We start from the raw sequence: 16989 nt of genomic DNA, 5'->3' as shown, positions 1-16989 counted from the left end.
ATATTTTATACATTTGCGTCCTGGCTTCAGCTGCGATGGAGTTAATTTTCTTCTTAGTAGCTGGTGCAGTGCTTTGGATTTGGTGTGAGAACAATGTTGATAACACGCTCAGTTGTTGCTGGGTGATGTTGGTGTCCTCAGTCAAGGACTTCTCAGTTTCTCAGGCTCTGACAGTGAGAGGGCTGGAGGGGCACAAGAAATTGGGAGGGGACACAGCCAGGCAGCCAGGACAGCTGACCCAAACTGGCCAAAGGGATATTCCATACCATGGGATGGTGCTGAGTATATAAACTGGGGGGAGTTGGCAGGGCCCTGCTGACCGCTGCTAGGGGACTGGCTGGGCATCGGTCAGCAGGTGGTGAGCAACTGTATTGTGCAGCACTTGTTTGGTTTTTTTCATCCTTCCCTCTGGATTTTATGATTTTATTCCTCTCCCTTTCTCCCTCCTTTTCATTAAATTGTTGTTGTCATTGTTGTTATTATTTATTTTATTTCAATTATTAAATTGTTCTAATCTCAACCCTTAAGTTTTACCTTTTTCCCAATTCTCCTCCCCATTCCTTGGCTGTGAAGAGGGGGCAGGCAGGCAGTGCGTGAGTGGCTATGTGGTACTTAGTTGCCAGCTGGGGTTAAACCATGACAATTTGTCTTGGCTATAATGGGTTATTTTGAAATTGTGGTGTGCTTCCAATTATTATTATATTTTTCAGGTACAACGAGAAACTTACTTCACTGAGCAAAATACAAATTTTAATTTTTAATGCAAAAATTCTTCTGATACATAATTTTCAACTTTTTTTTCTCCTGGGAATGTGGTTATACTGAATATACTACTTTTGATATGACAGTGCAGTGACTTCACATGTGTCATTACTTCTGCAAAGTTTCTTAATCGGTTCTTTCATATGACATAATGTTAGCTGCTGACAAGGATTAAATAACTTAGAGCGCAGTAGCGTTTGTTCAGTCTTTGTATCCGTGGCTATATGTCAGTGACCTGCTTTAGCTTTCACTATCACATTCCTTTCATTTGTTACTAGTGCCAAAGTCCAAATAACGGAGAGAAGATCAGATTCCATGTACTATAACCAATCTTACTATTTTTATGACAATACATCTGCCCACTTGAAGCGTGCTTACCTGCCACACAGTGTATTTGCAAGCACTTGTAAATACTTCAAATCTTTTCTTGGAGTCCTGTAAACAAATAGCTTTATGCTGTTCACTAAAACTTATGAGAGTAAGACTAGTTTTCTGAGGCTTAAGGAGTAGTGGAGCCTTTGCTGTTTTGATGTTATACTGTGTGGCACTGAATTTTCTCCTGATGGCATCTTTTTCTCAAACTCACTTTACCATCATGGTAGCAGTTTTATTCATGTATTAGAAATCCCATGTTCTAAGCTTACTATCTGTGCTGAAATCTTGCGTTTCACCACTACTTCTAGAAAAGGTGGCATTTAGACAGGTACATGAACACAAAATAGCTCTTTAAGAGGAAAAAAAACCACACTTGAAGTTGCTTTTTAATCTGTTGATTTGTTTTAGCAAATGCAACCAGTCTTTAGTAGGAACAAAATCCATGCAGTTTTTCTGTGGAATTTGCTGTTTGGTCAGTCTCAGCTGCTTTTGCTAAGAAAAGGGCAATGGTTTCAAATTCGGCCATAAAAGTTAGGTATGTAAACCACTATTATGGCTCTGAATAAGTAACACCATTATTAAACACCTGTAGCTACTCCTGAAATCATTGGACAGAATTATTCTTTGACATAGTATCCGTGAGTTGCTTGGTAGCAAGTCAAGTAGCAAAACAAGTACTTTGTTCATAGTTTTTCTGTGTTCTATCCTGACAGACCAGGCACAAAACACGTCAACACATTAGTAAATGTTTATTTTTGGGTAGCAGTAACTCTGCACGCTTTACCCCATTACTTAAATGCAGCCGAAATAATTTACGTTCTGGAGGAATCATTTTTCACTCCAGCTAGTAGGCACGCTTTATGCAGGGCTGTTTGTTCTGGCCTTGGGTTTTGCTGCATCTGCTGGTCTGTGACAATATGCAACCCAATAGTTGTCTAGTTTCTGGGTTATTCCAGGGTAACAGAAAGTTTCCTGTGCTTATCTCAGCAGTAGGGGTTCGGTTGCTACAAAATGGGATGTGTTACTGTAATTCTTTTAACATTTTTTTCAGTTAAAATACTGTGTGATACCTGATCATTATTTAAAGATGAGAATGTGCTGATCTTCAGCCTCAGAAAGTGGCAACAGTCTGTGTGACCCTACCAACAGGATTCATTTGGTTAAAATTATTCAGGTTTTTAATTTTAACCTCTTAATTAGAATACGGAAAGTTGAAAATAGAACAGCTGCCTTTGGGCATTTTCTGGATATATTTTAAAAAAGAATGAACTTGAGGAATGGCTAAGATTCATATAATAATTTTGAGTGTTAAGATTTCAGTTCTGAGATAGAATACCCAGACATGAGTCCTCAGAGCCAAGAGATGACTGATTTTTTGTGCAAGGGAAAAGTACATACTTTTAACATTATAAAGAGGTATCAACAGCATTATAGGAAGATGCTGACTCTGAAAAATACAGGAATAATGACTTTCTTTATTCTACAGAATATTTGTGATGGCTTCCAAAACCAAAACATCGTAAGATACTTAATTGCTGGATATACTGATATTCAGTACATGGTGTTGCCTGAGGCGTTTACACTTCAGGAGAAAGCTTACATTCTCGTTAATGGGAATGGAGCTCTTCAGACAAAACAAATACTTGGAGCAAATTCTAGACAGTTTTACTGCAGACCCTGATTGTCCCTGCATGATCATGTTTTATACTGAACTTGAGTATTGTAGTAAAGTTGCTTTGTAAGTTAAAGAACTGATTTGTGAAAGGGTGGAGAAGTGCAAGATGTATGTCTTGTAGCAACAAGGTAAGGGACCTTCTTCTGTTTAGCTTGGTGCCCTTAAGTCATGCCACTTTTTACCACCTGGGTATGACTATGCTGTTCACATTAGCAAAGGATGCAGTACCTACAGCATGGTTCTGTACTGTTCTAAACTGCATTTGAATTTCATGTCTAAGCATTCTGTCCTCTTTCCAGAAAACAGCAGACTGGGTTTGTTATGGCTCTGAATACTGTGATGAGTTTTTTGGGCATCTGCATTGCAGGAGGCAGCCGTAAAGAAACTTCTTCAAAAACTACAACATTGACAAAATGTCTGCCTTCCTTCAGCTTTGCAGTATTAGGAGGATTGGATTTCTGGATTAGTCTAGCACTTTCAGTTTTTAACCTGAAATCTCTTCTCAGGATTGTTTCTAGACTGTGAGTATTCTCATTGTTCTCTGCTAGATGTGGTAATAGATCACATATTGAAGAAGACATTGAAAATCTCTAGTTTTCAGTTAAAAATTTGTGATAAAATTGTGTAAAATCACTTTTACTTGGGTGTGTTTAAGCTTTAAGAGTTTAATGTCATTTCATTAGTGCTAATTAGGGAGCAACAAGACTCAGCCCCATGACTTTTTTTTTTTACCTTCTTGCCACTGTCACACTAAGCTTATATTTAGTAAAGATTTAGATTTAAATTTCCATGTCTGATGACAGATCATTTTTATAGTGCATTTTAGCAGCTCAGATCAGTACTTCCTTAACTGTGGACTAGTCTGACCACAAACGCCTGTCATGTACCTGCAGCCTCAGGCATGGCAGTGGTAGTTCACTGGAAGCATGCAGCTTCTTTACAGGTTAAAGTTCCCTAGTCTTGAATTTATGCTGATTTTTCCTGCATCATATTTGGAACCTGAATTAATCTGTTTGAATATCTGAAATTCACGTGCTTTTAGTATGTTTTATAATGGGAATGTTTGCCTCTTTGCCATACTTGATGTGAAAGATGACAGTGAAATGTGATGTTTGCAGTCATGTTCCTCAGGCTGCTGCTTATTCCTTATGGCTTGTTTCAGTTTGAGAATACCTTTTTCTGTTCATCCTATGGGTTTTTTAGATCATACTTTATGTAGCAGCTTATGGGTTAAAAAATGAAAGGTCATATGAGTTCAATTCATATGATTGATGACTCGCACTATCCTGTTATAAATTGCAGTGAACCAGCATGAAGCAAATAGTCCAGAGTTTACCTGAGTGTAAAAGCTTTAAACATGTTTGCCATGGTTCCTCTCCAAAAGTAGCCTGACTTTATGCTTTTGTGAATGCATATGTCAGCATATATAACTCCAGTAACCTTTTGATGCTTTGTGTGCTTTCCAGTGGTGAATAGTAGGCTGGTGATGCCCTTGACCTTCAGTAAAGTTCTGATCTTACAGATTTTCAGCACTGCAGAACAATCAAGACTTTGATTGCTTCCAATTTTCACAAATACCTTTGCAGAAATTCGTTTTAACTGTTGTCTTCCTAGAAATGAATGTCTCTTAGGTGTTAAAACTGTGAATTGCTTTGAAATTAACTTCTGGTTTAGATTTTCTGTCTTAGTTTCAGTCCGAGATTTTTTTGTAGAATTCTTTTTGACTAGAAGAGTTATTAGTGCCTGCATGTAATTTTGAAAAATTTAAGATAGTTGGCTTTAGAAGAAACTTGCTAGAGAATAAGCTCTTGAAAAAGCAGACTGTTCTATAAGCAGCAGAGCTGATGAAGCCTACTTTCTGCTAGATTTATGCTCTTTATCTTTCTCCTCCTTCCCTCTACAGTGCCTCCCCTGTCTTCTACCTCTTTTGCTGGCCATGCAGCAGCACATGCCATGGCTGGGGTTGGAGCTGTGTACTGAATGGCTGCTACCTTTTGGAGTGGTTAAGATGTGAGTCTGAATACCTGCCTTTTCTACATAGCAGATATTGATTTGGGTATCTTCCACCAGCCGCTGGTTGTTTTGGGGTGGGATTGTGTTGGGACTTGAAGAAATTTGGTCTTTAGTCTGTTTACAAATCTGCTTAAAGCTAGCAAGCAGATTTAGAAAGCAACCAGCTGAGGGAGTAATCAGCAAGAATCTCTGCTAGAAGTAGTTTAGTGAGTTCTTGATAAACTATTCTTGGGTGGAGAAATTACAAAAGAGCTTCTGTTGCACAGTACTTTGTCTTTCCGTTTTTTTCTCCACTAATTTGCCTGTATGTTTTCACTTGCAACTTAGCTTTCTATCCTCTTTCTTTACTGTGTGAAACCTCCAACCTGATGTATGAGTGCACATGCTCTAATGTAGAGACCATAGTGCTGGACCGTTGAATTGCAGCCACAGCCTGAAGGCTGGAACAAGAGCATCGTGCTGGGAAATGCCGTAAGGACAGCTTTAGAAGGTGCTTTTGTCTGAAGGTTGGAGTAGGTGACCTCCTGAAGTCACTTCCAACCTCAGGTCTTATGACCCTATGATCCTATTACTAGTCAGAGCAGGATGTTTACAGTGGGACAAAGGGTGAGCAGGTACATCCAAATTCCAGCAAACTCCCTGCTTTCATCCATCTCCATATTGCTTGTTGAGATTGACCAGTGCACCTTCCTCTTCCTGGCTTATTTTTGTGGGGTAGGATTTTTTATTTTCTTTTTTCTTATTTTTAGACCTTTGCAGAGAAATGTTCCAAGATTGATCTGTTTTAAAGTAATGCAGTATTTTTTTGTTGGAGATGCAAGGTGCTGATTTATGAAGCTATTATTTGTTTGGAAGGTATCTGAATAGTCTGTCAGTGTAACTTTGAAATAAGTGGCAGACAAGTATCATTAGAGGTTTAAAACACAGATACCACACAAAGAGAAAAGCATAATAGAATGTGGGCTACAATAAGGATTCTTGCTCCATCCTTTTCAGTGGTACAGCTGCTGATACTAGATACCTGAGTTTGTGGCCTTGAAACAGGAAGTCTTGATACATTTTGGAGTAAATGTTGAGGTTGGTGTATCTGACTTGAAAAGATTCTTGCCATCTTTTCTTTATGAAGTTTTACTTTCACCTTTGAGAAGTTCAGCCATATAGAAACCTGACATTAAAAAAAAAAAAAATGGAAAAAAGAGGCTAATACGAAACCATACATCCTTACCCTCACAGTAATTAATCTTCCATTAATCTGTTTTAGCATTTTAAGTCCTATCAAGCCATGATATATAGTTATATTCCTGAAATTATTTCTATAATTTATTTCTGTATAATATTATCCTCAGTTCTTGGATGGAACCTTAGCAATATAGATAAAATCAGTAATGTGTTATATGAACACTGATATTCTAGGCTGTACATAGATTGGCAAAATGTACATTCTTGTCAGAACTTTAATAAAAGTCAACCTACTTTTCGGTACATTTAGATCCAAATAAAAACTTATCTTCCTCGTTCTGAACACATAGAATGTGGAGGGTAGAGGCATGATGTGATTATTGATCAGTTAGCAGTAGACCTTCACGTCTGAAAGAGATTAGTTTCATTTCTGAAGTGTTGCAGCTGGGCAGAAGTTTTGACTTGTCTCTTAGACAGAAGCTGTGACAGGGGACTATTGAAATTAACTGTAATTTAAAGGCCCTAAAAATTTGGTAATAGGATCTCTTGGGGAGAGAGATCTCCATATAGATGGCTTTTCCATTTGAATTGTTTTGTTTTCTAGACAGCTGTGTGGTGTCCTAACAAAAGCCAGTTGACATCCTTCCTATGTTTTTTTTATGGTGCTTTGGATTAAATACAGTGTGAAAAAAAGCTCCTTACTTCTAAGTCAGCTACTTTTGGGTATCCATGTCCCATTCCCTGTATATACCTCTTTTGAAAAGTTTTATTTTTGTCCACTTTCCACTGAGCCAGTTACCTGAAAGACAACCTTTTACATAAACACTTACAGACATGACCAGAAGTTTTGATTAAAATGTAACTGCATGTAGAATATGAGAGTATTTGATGCTTTTTAAAGTTGGCATGAATTTCAGTTCTTTTATGTTCAGTGATCTATTAAGGACAGATTTTATGGAGACAAAGAGTCTTGACTGGCAGTGATTTAACTTCTTACCTGCATGGAATGTTTCAAGGGTTGCTTGAAACATGGGTTAGCTCTTAAATAAATATGTCAATTGGAATGATATTTTTTTATACTGCCATTATTATTATATGAGAAATATTTTTTTATCTTTTTTGGGGTGTGTGTGAAAAATCAAGTTTGAAAATGTCAAATGGATATTTTATTTGTGTAGCTGCCAGCACATTAGCATATTTTCTCCCCTATTAAAGAGCTCAGTAACTAGAATATTCAGAAACACCTCTAGGACTGTATTGGCTGCCTGTGGTTTACCCTGAAACATAAAGGATATTCTGTCTTAACTAATGTAGTTGAGTACAAATGTAGTTTACTGGGGTAGAGGAAATATAGCCAAGACACTGAAATCAATGAACTGGGAGCACTATGCAGTGATATTGCTGATCCCCAGTTACAGTGCAAGACATAGGATTGAGCATGTGCAATGGAAGCATCCTTTTGAAGATATTGAACGAAAAATTAGAGTAGGCAGAAAAGCACAGAAATGTTTTCTGGAAACAAACCTGAGAGAGAATGTTGAAGGGCTCTTGATTGTATGTGCTTATAAGTGTTTCCCATTCTGTAATTCAGTAAACTATCTTTGAGGTATTATAATCATGCCTTTTGTTTATCATGTAACATATGATCTTTTCTTTTTCAGATCGAATTCAGTTGCCCAGGAATATGATTGAAAACAGTATGTTTGAAGAAGAGCCTGATGTGGTTGACTTGGCAAAAGAGCCTTGTTTACATCCCCTGGAGCCTGATGAAGTGGAATATGAACCAAGGAGCTCCCGGCTCTTGGTGCGTGGCCTTGGAGAACATGAAATGGACGATGATGAAGAGGATTATGAGTCATCAGCAAAATTGCTGGGGATGTCCTTCATGAACAGAAGCTCGGGTCTCCGGAATAACATGTCTGTCTATAGACAAAATCCAAATGGATCATGTTTGGTGCCCTCTACGAGGACCATGGTGGTTTGCACAGTTGTTCTTGTGATTGCAATTTCATTAATAATGGTGATATATCTTCTTCCCAAATGTACCTTTACCAAAGAAGGCTGCCATAAAAAAAATCATACAATGGAACTAATATACCCTTTGGCAACCAATGGAAAACTATTCCCATGGGCAAATATTAGACTTCCTACTGATGTTGTACCGCTGCATTATGATCTTGTCTTGCAGCCAAACCTAACTACTCTGAAATTTGCAGGCTCTGTAAAGATAGTGGTTAACATCGTTCAGGTAACTTGGAAGATTGTACTTCACAGCTCAGGACTTAATATCACCAAGGCAACCATTACTTCAGCAGCAGGGCACCAAGCAAAGCCAGTTGAATTCCTGGAGTATCCACTGTATGACCAGATTGCTGTCATGGCTCCTGAGGCTCTCCTTGTAGGACAGAATTATACTATCAACATAGAATATTCATCTAATTTATCTGATACTTATTATGGTTTTTACAAAATTTCTTACAAGGATGAGAATTCTGAGCAAAGGTATGCCCACAAATGCAGCTTCTCTCTTCTTTTACTTCTAGATTGTGCTTTGATTATAGAAATAACAGGGGTTTCTTCTTCTATTGGATGTTTTGTGCAACTGATTCTTATTGAGTGAAATTGACCTTTAGTTTCACAATTAACCTACCTGAAAAATGTCTTTCACGGATGAGCTCATTAAGTGATGACAGCCTTTCCATCAGTTAAATGTAGTGCAGTATAGTGGTTGTAGGTAGTTACAGTGTCCGTTTTTGGTTTTTTAATGTTTACTTTCTCTCTTTGGAAATTCTTCCCACATCTCTTGAGTCTCAAGGCAGGGACAGGGGGAACAAAGTCCCACTATTGTAAGAGAAGATCATGTTTAACGTCATCTGAGGAACCTGAACATACAGAAGTCCATGAAATCCAGTGAGATGCACCCCACAGTCTTAAGGGAACCAACAGATGTAGTTGGCAAGCTTCTTTCAATTGTAAAGTCATGACAGTCAGAAGTCCCCAGTGACTGGAGAAAAGGGAAATATCACTCATTTTTAAAAAGGGTAAATCAGTGCTTTTTACCAAGAAAATTAATGAAATTACCACCCACCACCACCTGGTTCAATTGGACCTTATACTGGTCATGTACTTAAGAGTGTTCATGCCTTTGTTGAACATGTAATTATCCATGCAGGTTTTCTAGAAACAGAGCACTGTAATAAACAAAAGACAGGAAAAGCAGTATGGGTCAGTCCAGGACCAGCTGACATTTGAAAGACCCACAAAACAACTGCTAAATACAGTAAAGGCATAAAACACAGCTTGTGTGAAGAACTGCTAAGATCTAAAGATTGAAAAAAAAAACCCTGAAATGAGATGTAAAGGAAAAAGCAAGAAAAATCAGTGTTATCAGTGTTACAAATCTTTGCAACAGAGAGTTTTTATATAAATTCCCAAAATATTAATAAGCAGATTTTGTTTCCTGAAAGGGGATGGCAGGACTTAGAATTTGCACCACCAACCCAAACATTTACAAATAGACAACATAGACTTGAAAGTATTCTCTGAGAAGAGGATCATGCTGAGATGGTATTTAATTTCAGTTACTTAAAACCAGACCCTTCATTGAGCTGTTGCAAACTTTTTCAGTGAGACTCCTTGAAGAATAAAACAGAAGCGTGGCAAACTTGGTCATAATTTTTCTCTCTGCAGTGAGCTATGGTATCTACACACTGCTAATATTATTTAAGTTCCTCAATTATTGCTCATCTTTAAAAAAAATTAAACAAAACAAGATGCTTAGTGTAAAGATTATTTCATAGACAGTTAGGGAGCTGTGTACCATAAGAAAGATGTATTTCTGTTCTATTCTTTAAACAAAAACTTAGAATATTTTGTTTCAGATTTAGCAGGCCTCTCTAAGTGTTAACAACAGACAACTAAACCAAAACTCATTTATTTTTCTAAAGTTTGCTCACAATTTGGCTTTGAAGCTCTCTTTATCTAGATCCCAGTGGGTCTATGATGTAGTGCTGAAGTGTACAAGAAAACAAGTTAGCTGCAATAGTTGTTTTCAAATATATGCAAAACCTGGCACATTCAGATGAACTGCAGAACACTTAGTGCGTTCATGAATTGGTCAGCAACTGACCTTTCTCCTCTTTACTCCCATGTGTTCCTGTTGGTCTTCATGTGAAGTAGTCCAAGGGGCTTTCTTAAAGTGATCAAGAATTCTAAGAAATAAATTTGGGTTAAAGGATTGCTGATCTGTTTCAGTTGGCCTGCATCTCTGATGAAGGTGTGTGTATTTTACTAGGGTGCAAATGTAGATAGATGACTGTTCAGATCACCCAGGTAAAGTGCTGTTGATAAACCTTTTTTGAAAGGGTTGTTCCTGAGCTTATACTAAAATGTTTCAGTGTTTGCATTATCATTGGAGAGAATCTATTGCCACTTGGGAAACTGCTGATAAGCTTCAGAATTCAATCGTCATAGCAAAAACCCTGTAATTTGTCTCTGTTGTGGAATGCTTTGGATAATGAAGAATCACAAAGGTTGTAGATTACATCAGAAGAACATGACCACAAGATGAAATAGAGCTAAGTAGCTTATCACAGACATTAAAGACATGCTTTACCATCTAATAAATGGGAATAAGAATGTAGTAAATTTAGAAGGCAAAAATCACTTGAATGATCAGCCCCTTTTTGAATTTCCATGTTTTTTCCTCTCCTTATGTAGCTGAAGCTTTGTTTTCTTCTTCTATTTACTGTAGTAGAAAGAGAATGTATAAGTATTCAAAGAGGAAAGAGATGATCTGTCAGTAAGTTCTTGAGTTTTCGTCCCCCTTCAGTCCAGTGTTACCTGATTTTGTTCAGGAACAGGATGTAGCACATGCCTTAACATGTATGCTTTTCAGTAAATCTTTTTCAGATAACTCCATGCTGATATCATCATTTCCATTGCCTTCCCTGACTCTTCTATGTCCAGGGGCTTTGCGTCTGTATGCTTAATGTCAGCTGTTTTACAAATGCGGGCTACTTCAACAACCTCTGTTGTTATTGCATTTTCTGTATAACACTCAAACTATCAAGCTGCTTTTGCAAGAAAATTTATTTTCTTTTGAAAATGTTTTATATTGCCACAAAAACATAAAAATCAAACAGCAAAATAACTCACTGTTGCCAGGTGCAAATTTAAAAAACAAACAAAAAAAACCCCAACAAAAACCCGTGGGCCTTTTTTGTATTTTTATGCAGAATTGTTCGTTTTTCTTCTGTAAAATCTTGGAGTGAAGAAAAAAAGAAAAAGAAACTTACTGCACCATCTTCAAGATTGTCCGTCAGGGGGAAGAGAAGAATAATAAGATGAAAGCAGGCGTGGAGGTTAATCTTATAAATTGTCAGCACTGTGCCTCCTTAGAAAAGTTGTAGGACCAAAAAAGTACAAAAGAAAAGAAAAATCCCCAAAACTAGTGGAAAGCTTGGCAGTAGGTTAACAAAAATAAACCCCAAAATCCAAAACAAACAAAACTGTGAACCAGTGTTCTCTCCACTGATTAGCTCCAGTAAATATAAGACTTAAATTGGCAGACTTCTTGTTGAGCTCCCAGGGTTGTCTTGCAGGAGCAGAATATAAGTCAGAGGTGCCCTCTAGGAAAAGATGTAATTTCTGTGGCTAGCTAGTATCAGAATACTGGAGAAGAAGCATACATCTCTGAGAAGTCCTAGCTGTTGAATTAGAGACAAGATGGTGCATGAACTTCCACAGAATCCATCTACTAGCAGGCAAAGGGAGAAGTGTGCGGTTAGATGAACTGTGGGAGCATCTGCAGGAGGAGGCATGTCAATGAGATGGAAAAAAGCTTCCTTGTAGTCCTATTTGCTGCAGAGGTTTCAAAACTCTTATTCAGTGGTCATGCTGACAAATGTAATTTAATCTTGTTTTTGTTCTCCCTCTTGCTGGCTTATATTTTGGTGATTGTTCTCTATCTGTATTATTCCAGGTGTATTCTTCTTTGTTAAGAAGACAAAAACCAGTCAAGCAGATTAGTCCTCAAATACATACATTTTTTGGGGGTTAAAACCCCCTTTAGTTAATGAAACATTTATGTCACAGCACTCTCAAAACTAGCCAGCTGTAACAAGGTCTTTTACCATCACGTACCAGGTTAACTTCAATAAGTAGCTAGCACACCTTGCCCTGGCACAGCCACCAATCCCCCACAAGGTCTCAAAGGTCCATCTACTCTTCATGCTGTTTCTTCATACTCTTCATGTCAGTCCCTTTACTGCCTTCTCTTTGTCTCTCCTCATCCAGGTCTCTCTTCCTCTCCCCCTTTGCTTCTTCCAGGTCTCTCTTCATTGGCTGCTCCCCTTCCATGCCCCTTAGAGCTATTTAACCACTCAGCAGGAACCAGCCACAGCTGCACCTTATCCACGTCAGCCAACCTGCCGCCCCTGAAACCAGCCCACAGCTGAATATTATCGATGTTAATTAACTCAGCTTCATTCCTGTACACATTTATTCTAACTGCACAAATGCTGTCATCTATCATGCAGAAAGCTAGTCCCATAACAGGCTGTGACAAGGTTTGGGGGTAGAATAACTGTTCTATTATAAATAAACTGAGGTTTATCTTTTTCGTAATTCTTAATTTGCTTTTTTCTACTCTTCCCATTAGGTGGTTTGCAGCAACTCAGTTTGAACCTCTGGCAGCAAGGTCTGCTTTTCCATGCTTTGATGAACCAGCATTTAAAGCTACTTTTTTAATCAAGATCAAAAGAGATGAGAAACTTTCCACTCTGTCAAATATGCCAAAGGTACCTGCTTTTGTAGAGGAATTTTAGTAGAGCTGCTGCCTAGGTAATCTGCTTCAGTGCTTTGCATTGTGTTTTTGTTGCATTAATGTCCAGGGAATTGACTTGAGCACATAAGCTATGAACTGTATGACTTTATAACATAACTGTCTCTTCCTCAAAGACTTGAACTATGTAACTTCATAGAGAAAACACCTGTCCAATGCACTACACAGTGTAGTATGTTATTGTAGGGCCAGTTGAATGGCTGTGGGAGGGGTTCCTGTTGAATGTAAATGAAGCATTATTTTGCAGGAGTTTTGTTGTTGGCATAAGATTTACTTTTTCTTTTCTGTTTGTTGATACTGCACACGTGTAGGCTACTGGAATATCTTTATCATTAGTCTTGTGTAACTAGCAGCAGTCTCTGTGAAAGATATGCCTGATCTTGAAGGATGTCCTTTTGAGCCTAAACAAAGGTGTGTGAATTTTTAGGCTGTTTCTTTGTCTCAGTCTTTACTAGTAAGAGCACCTTCCCTCTGGGTACTCAGCCCTCTGAGCTGGAAGATGGGGATGAGAAGGAGCAGAATGAAGTCCCCACAGTCCAGGAGGAAGCCATCAGTGACCTGCTGCTCCACTTAGACATGCACAAATCTATGGGACCAGGTGTGATCCACCTGAGGGTACTGAGCGAGCTGGTGGAGGACCTCACCAGGCCACTGTCCATCATTTATCAATGGTCCTGGCTAACTGGGGAGGTCCCAGAAGACTGGAGGTTACCCAGTGTGACACCCATCTACAAGGAGGGCAGGAAGGAGGATCTGGGGAACTACAGGCCTGTCAGTCGGACTCGGTGCCAGGGAGTATTTTGGAGCAGATCATCCTGAGGGTTATGGAGCAGATCATTCTGAGTGTCATCATGCAGGACATACAGGGCAACCAAGGGCCAGCCAGCATGGGTTTATGAAAAGCAGGTTCCGCTTGATGAATCTGATCTCCTTCTATGACAAGATGACCCACCTAGTGGATGAGGGAAGGACTGTGTATGTTGTCTACCCGGACCTTAGTAAAGTTTTGGCAGCACCTCCCACAGCATCCTCCTGCATAAACTGACTGCTCATGGTTTGGACACCTGCTTTACAGTGGATAAAAAGCTAGCTGGATGGTGGAGCCTAAAGAGTGGTAGTAATGGGGTTACATCCAGCTGGTGACCGCTCATAAACAGTGCTCCCCAGGGCTCAGTACTGGGGCCGGTCTTATTTAATATCTTTACTGATGATCTGAACAAGGGGATCTAGCGCACCCTCAGTCAGTTTGCAGACAGCACCAAGTTGGTGGGGAGTATTCATCTGCTGGAGGGCAGGAAGGCTCTGCAGAGGGAGCTGGACAGGTTAGACCAATGGGCTGAGGTTCAATCAGGCTCAGTGCTGGGTCCTCCGCCTGGGTCACACCAGCCCCACACAGCGCTACAGGCTGGGGCAGAGTGGCTGGAAAGTGCCTGGCAGAAAAGGGCCTGGGGGTGCTAGTTGGCAGCCAGCTGAACCTGAGCCAGCAGTGTGCCCAGGTGGCCAAGAAGGCCAACAGCATCCTGGCTTGTATCAGAAATGGTGTGGCCAGCAGGACAGGGGAAGTGATTGTCCCCCTGTACTTGGCACTGGTGAGGCTGCACCTCGAATGCTGTGTTCACGTTTGGGCCCCTCAGTTCAAGAGGGATGTAGAGGTGCTGGAGCGTGTCCTGAGAAGGGCAATGAAGCTGGTGAAGGGTCTGGAGCACAAGTCTTGTGAGGAGCAACTGAGGGAACTGAGGCTATTTAGTTTGGAGAAAAGGAGGCTGAGGGGGGACCTTACTGCTCTCTACAGCTGCCTGAGAGGAGGCTGCAGGCAGGTGGGGTTAGGTCTCTTCTCCCAGGCAACAAACAACAGGACAAGAGGAAGCAGCCTCAAGTTATGCCAGAGGAGCTTTAGATCAGATATTAGGAAAAATTTCCTCACTGAAAGGGTGGTCAATCATTGGAACAGGCTGCTGAAGGAGGTGGTGGAATGCTTAGGGACATGGTTTAGTGATGGACTTGGCAGTCCTGGGTTAATGGTTGGACTTGATGATATTAAAGGTCTTTTCCAACCTAAGTGATTTTATGATTCTATGAATACAGAGGCAACCCCAGAATATGAATGAGGAATCTGAAGTTCCTTCACATGGATCTTTTCAGACAAAATCTTGTAAGAGCATATCTGAATTTTGTGGTGATGCTTTATGTCAGTAAGCCTTTGGAGAAACCTTTATAGAAGCCTAATTCATTTAGGCAGACCAGCAAGACTAATTTACTGCCTAGTCTGTCTGAACTAGGTCCTCTTTCATCAAAACATTGCCACCATTTGTCACCCAACAGAAACTTATTAATACTGACATTGATTTAACTAATAATGAAAAAAGGGGGGACACATGTAAACTGTGCAGTTTGGGTTCCAGGTGTTGTCAAAAGCTCAGGTGCTGATGTAGCTACCTTGTTTTTCAAAACCAGGCTCATAACTGCAACCTTGTGAAATATCTTTTTCACAGTGCATGAGTGTTTATGTTCCTGTATTTGTGGTAATTCTCAACCATTACTTTTAACAGGGTTGCAGCACTTTAGTTTATGTCCAGGCCTAAGAGCACTTTATTTGCTGCTCTTTTCTTCACTGAATTAAGAAACAGACTGCTGGACAACTCTCCTGTTTTATGTAAACAAGAAATAGTGCTCACTCACTTTCCTCTGATAGGAGTTAGACAAGTGGCTAAGGCAACTTTCAACAGCTTCCATAGTTCTTCAAGCAGAAAAAGTAAACTATGGTTTACCATTGCTGCATATGTACAGCAGACATTGCTGAACTAATAGCACATAGTTGCTAGAAGTCTATTCTGTTCTTCCATGTACCTTCCATAGATGATGGGTACTCTGAAGGACGCTGGTTGGTTCTCAGAGAGACTAAGAGTATTTTTGTTTTCAGCTCTTCCTCTTGCACACACTACTATAGACTGTTTACTGCTACTGTAATGCTGATGTAGCCTGTATGTTCTTTTGCTCATCTCTGATGACATCATTATAAAGAAGATGGGAAAGGATTTTCTTTGATAATTTTCATCTCTGTTAGTTGAGAAAGAATTAACTGGTATACCTCTGGTATCTAGCATCTTGGTTGCCAGCTTGGCAGATAACAATTGGCAGATAGAGTGACGGCAAAATAACGATCAACTCTTTTTCACTGTCATTTGTGGCTGGCTATTGAAGGAAAATGGTAAGGACAATTCAAGAGCAAGAAGGGTGTTTCCTGGGTGCTAGGTGCTACTATTTTGGTAGCAATACCTGCCTACTTTCCTTTATTATGTCTTTATTATTACCATTGTGGTGATAGACTTCTCCAGAAGAATAAGCTAGAGCCCTCACAGTAGCAGGCAGGCATATCTACTTCCTTTGTTTTCCCCTGCCATATGTGGTTGTACAGCATCTCCAAGCTGCCTTCTTCAGTAACTGCTTTGTTGAGCCATTTAATCTAGCTCCTCCATCACCTTCCTTACTTTTTTCTGTGATTTCACTCAGATTTCATGTCTTTTGTGCAAGATGTTTATGCAACTTTGCATGGACAGGAAGAAGACATTTGGGAAACTGCCACGTGTTTGTGGCATTGGGCAAGACTGAGATTTCACATTGTGTCTTCTGGCAAATTATGCAAGTGGTTCACTTGATGCAGTGGACAGTGAGTGTCGGTAGGTAAGAGCAGGCTTTTCAGCTTTCCTGAGAGAATCTGTAGAGAAACTAGTTAGAGCTCAAGCTCTGTGTTGTCAAGAATTGTGACTTAACTGGTCCAGCCAACATGCCTGAACGGGCAACTCTGTATTTCTTGTTTAACAACTTATTATTTGTTGCTAGACAATCTTCCTGTAATTAGTCTGGAAATAGCTGACACTCACACCTCAGGACGTGTAAATTAAATCTGCAAAAGGCAGATTGTTACTTGCCTTAGTCTTGGATCTTCCCCTAACTTCTGCCTTGCATTGGCAGACCTTCAGAGCGTGTGGGGTTCTGTGCTTAGGAAGGAGCTGCTCCCCATCCCATCTGGCCCTGCTCAGCTCCAAGTGATGTTGCAAAGCATCTGGTAGATCTTTTGGTGCTCTGTGGACACTAATGTTGTGTACTTGACGTGTATGCACAATGAGGAATCATCCGCATG

The 16989-nt window shown here is 39.7% G+C and overlaps 1 protein-coding gene across 3 annotated transcripts in view; it reads left to right on the top strand.

Annotated features, from left to right (window-relative positions):
* Positions 1 to 16989, top strand: part of LOC119141328 (leucyl and cystinyl aminopeptidase) — a 67193-nt gene that overhangs the window by 21579 nt on the left and 28625 nt on the right. For 2 of the 3 annotated variants that reach the window (XM_037373550.1, XM_037373552.1), the window contains exons 2-3: positions 7666 to 8506; positions 12666 to 12804. In XM_037373550.1, coding sequence (XP_037229447.1) covers positions 7666 to 8506; positions 12666 to 12804 — 980 coding nt within the window. Of the gene's footprint in view, positions 1 to 4715; positions 4823 to 7665; positions 8507 to 12665; positions 12805 to 16989 lie in introns of all 3 variants that reach the window. The other variant, XM_037373553.1, reaches the window with a different exon arrangement.

The sequence above is a fragment of the Falco rusticolus genome, chromosome Z (assembly GCF_015220075.1).
Source record: "Falco rusticolus isolate bFalRus1 chromosome Z, bFalRus1.pri, whole genome shotgun sequence".
In the NCBI taxonomy this organism is placed as follows: domain Eukaryota; kingdom Metazoa; phylum Chordata; class Aves; order Falconiformes; family Falconidae; genus Falco; species Falco rusticolus.
Note: the sequence above shows the minus strand (reverse complement) of the source record. Positions and strands in the feature narration are given on the sequence as shown.